Source organism: Geospiza fortis, unplaced genomic scaffold, assembly GCF_000277835.1.
Source record: "Geospiza fortis unplaced genomic scaffold, GeoFor_1.0 scaffold55, whole genome shotgun sequence".
NCBI classification, from domain to species: Eukaryota; Metazoa; Chordata; class Aves; order Passeriformes; family Thraupidae; genus Geospiza; species Geospiza fortis.
The window spans coordinates 10,576,623-10,578,230 of NW_005054308.1; the positions used below are offsets into that span (position 1 = coordinate 10,576,623).

At 57.6% G+C, this 1,608-nt stretch overlaps 1 protein-coding gene across 1 annotated transcript in view; it reads right to left on the reverse strand.

Annotated features, from left to right (window-relative positions):
• Positions 1 to 1,608, reverse strand: part of SH3PXD2B (SH3 and PX domains 2B) — a 72,783-nt gene that overhangs the window by 23,698 nt on the left and 47,477 nt on the right. Inside the window, exon 6 of the mRNA XM_031055224.1 lies at positions 720 to 811. Within this exon, the coding sequence (XP_030911084.1) occupies positions 720 to 811 (92 nt within the window). The remainder of the gene's footprint in view (positions 1 to 719; positions 812 to 1,608) is intronic.

Consider the following 1,608-nt stretch of genomic DNA (forward strand, 5'->3'; position numbering starts at 1 on the left):
CTGCTCGTGATCAGCAGGAGATGGATGGGTGGCTCCTGGCCAGAGCAGCTCACAGTCACAAGACTCAGAACCACACTGAGTTGTGTAAGGTTCCCTGAAAACCTTGCTGGGTTTGCATGGAGAGGCTCTGGAGAGTGGTTATGGATGGGGCTCGTGGGTATGGGGAGGGAAATGGCCTTCCAACGAGGCAGAGGTGGTGCAAATGTGTGAAGTGAGGCTCTTCAGGCTGATCATGCTCCTGAGAGTGCTATTTGCAAGGAGAAAGAGGCTCAGGAAGACACCAACACTTCACGGGGTCCCAGAGAAGTGTTTCCACTTCCCCACTGGAGAAAGGTGTCCACACTGAGCTGCACAGCCTCTGCACCAAAGGGTCCAAATCCCAGATCTGTGACTCGCAAGGGAATTGCTCACGAACACCAGAGGGCTGGGTATCAGCAAGCTCAAGGCACCTTGTGCCTCCCCACCATCCCAGTTTGTGTCTCACCACATCCCAGTTTGTGCCTCACCACATCCCAGTTTGTGTCTCATCACATCCCAGTTTGTGCCTCACCACATCCCAGTTTGCATCTCACCATCCCAGTTTGCATCCCACCATCCCAGTTTGTCTCATCACATCCCAGTTTCTCCCCACCATCCCAGTTTGTGTCTCACCACCATCCCAGTTGGTGTCCCCCCTCCCAGTCTGTGCCCCCCCAGCAGTGGCACACCCACCCACTCACTCTTTGGGGGGGCTCAGGTCGTCGGGCCGTGTCTCGAAGAACTGCAGCACCTCCTCACACTGGGAGATGTAGGGGGGCAGCTGGATCAGAGCCTGAGGAGCAAACACACACACACACATTGCTGATAGCAGCACCCACACCGTGCCAGGAGCCCTGGCAGTGCAGGGACCTGGGACACCAGTGGCCCCCAAGGAGTTCCCAGCACAGCAGACCCAGAGAGCCCCTGTCCCACCCACCACCCCACCCTGCTGCAGTCAGACTAAAGAAAAAGAAGCAGAGACTGCCCAGGCCCTGCTTAGCCAGCTCCACCTTTGGGGCAGACATTGTGCCAGAGGCTGGGAGCCCACGCAGCCTCCCAGCTCCATTTCCCAGCCATCCCTGGGAAAGGCTGGGCACTTTACACGTGGCAGGCTCTCAGTGCCACCCCAGCACAGCCTAAAAATGCTCCCCTGGGCAATGGCAGCTTGGGAAGGGGCAGCGAGAGAAGCAAGGGAGGCAAGAGCACAGACACCAGGGCTGGGAGGCTGCTGTGCTGCAGGAGATGTGAAATTCCCTCTGCTTCTTTCCCTTCAAGGAATCTCTTGCAAAAAAGCTTCAACAGTGGGACCTGCAGGGTGAGAGTGCCTGGCTGGGAGGGCAGTGGAGAAATGGAGTATTTAAGATCAGGGAGCAGAGCTGCAGCCTGAGCAGGAGCAGATTTATAACCAGTTTTCTGCACGATTCCCCCTCTGCTCTGTTTGCTGTCCCAGCAGTCCCGTGACAGCCCCCTGGGCAAAGCAAATCTCCCCTCATTTCTGTCCTGGAGACAAAACCACAGCAGCAGAGCCTCGGGGTGACCACAGAGATCAGCTGTGGCTCCCCACTGCCCCCAGGGCTGGCCCCAAAGCCC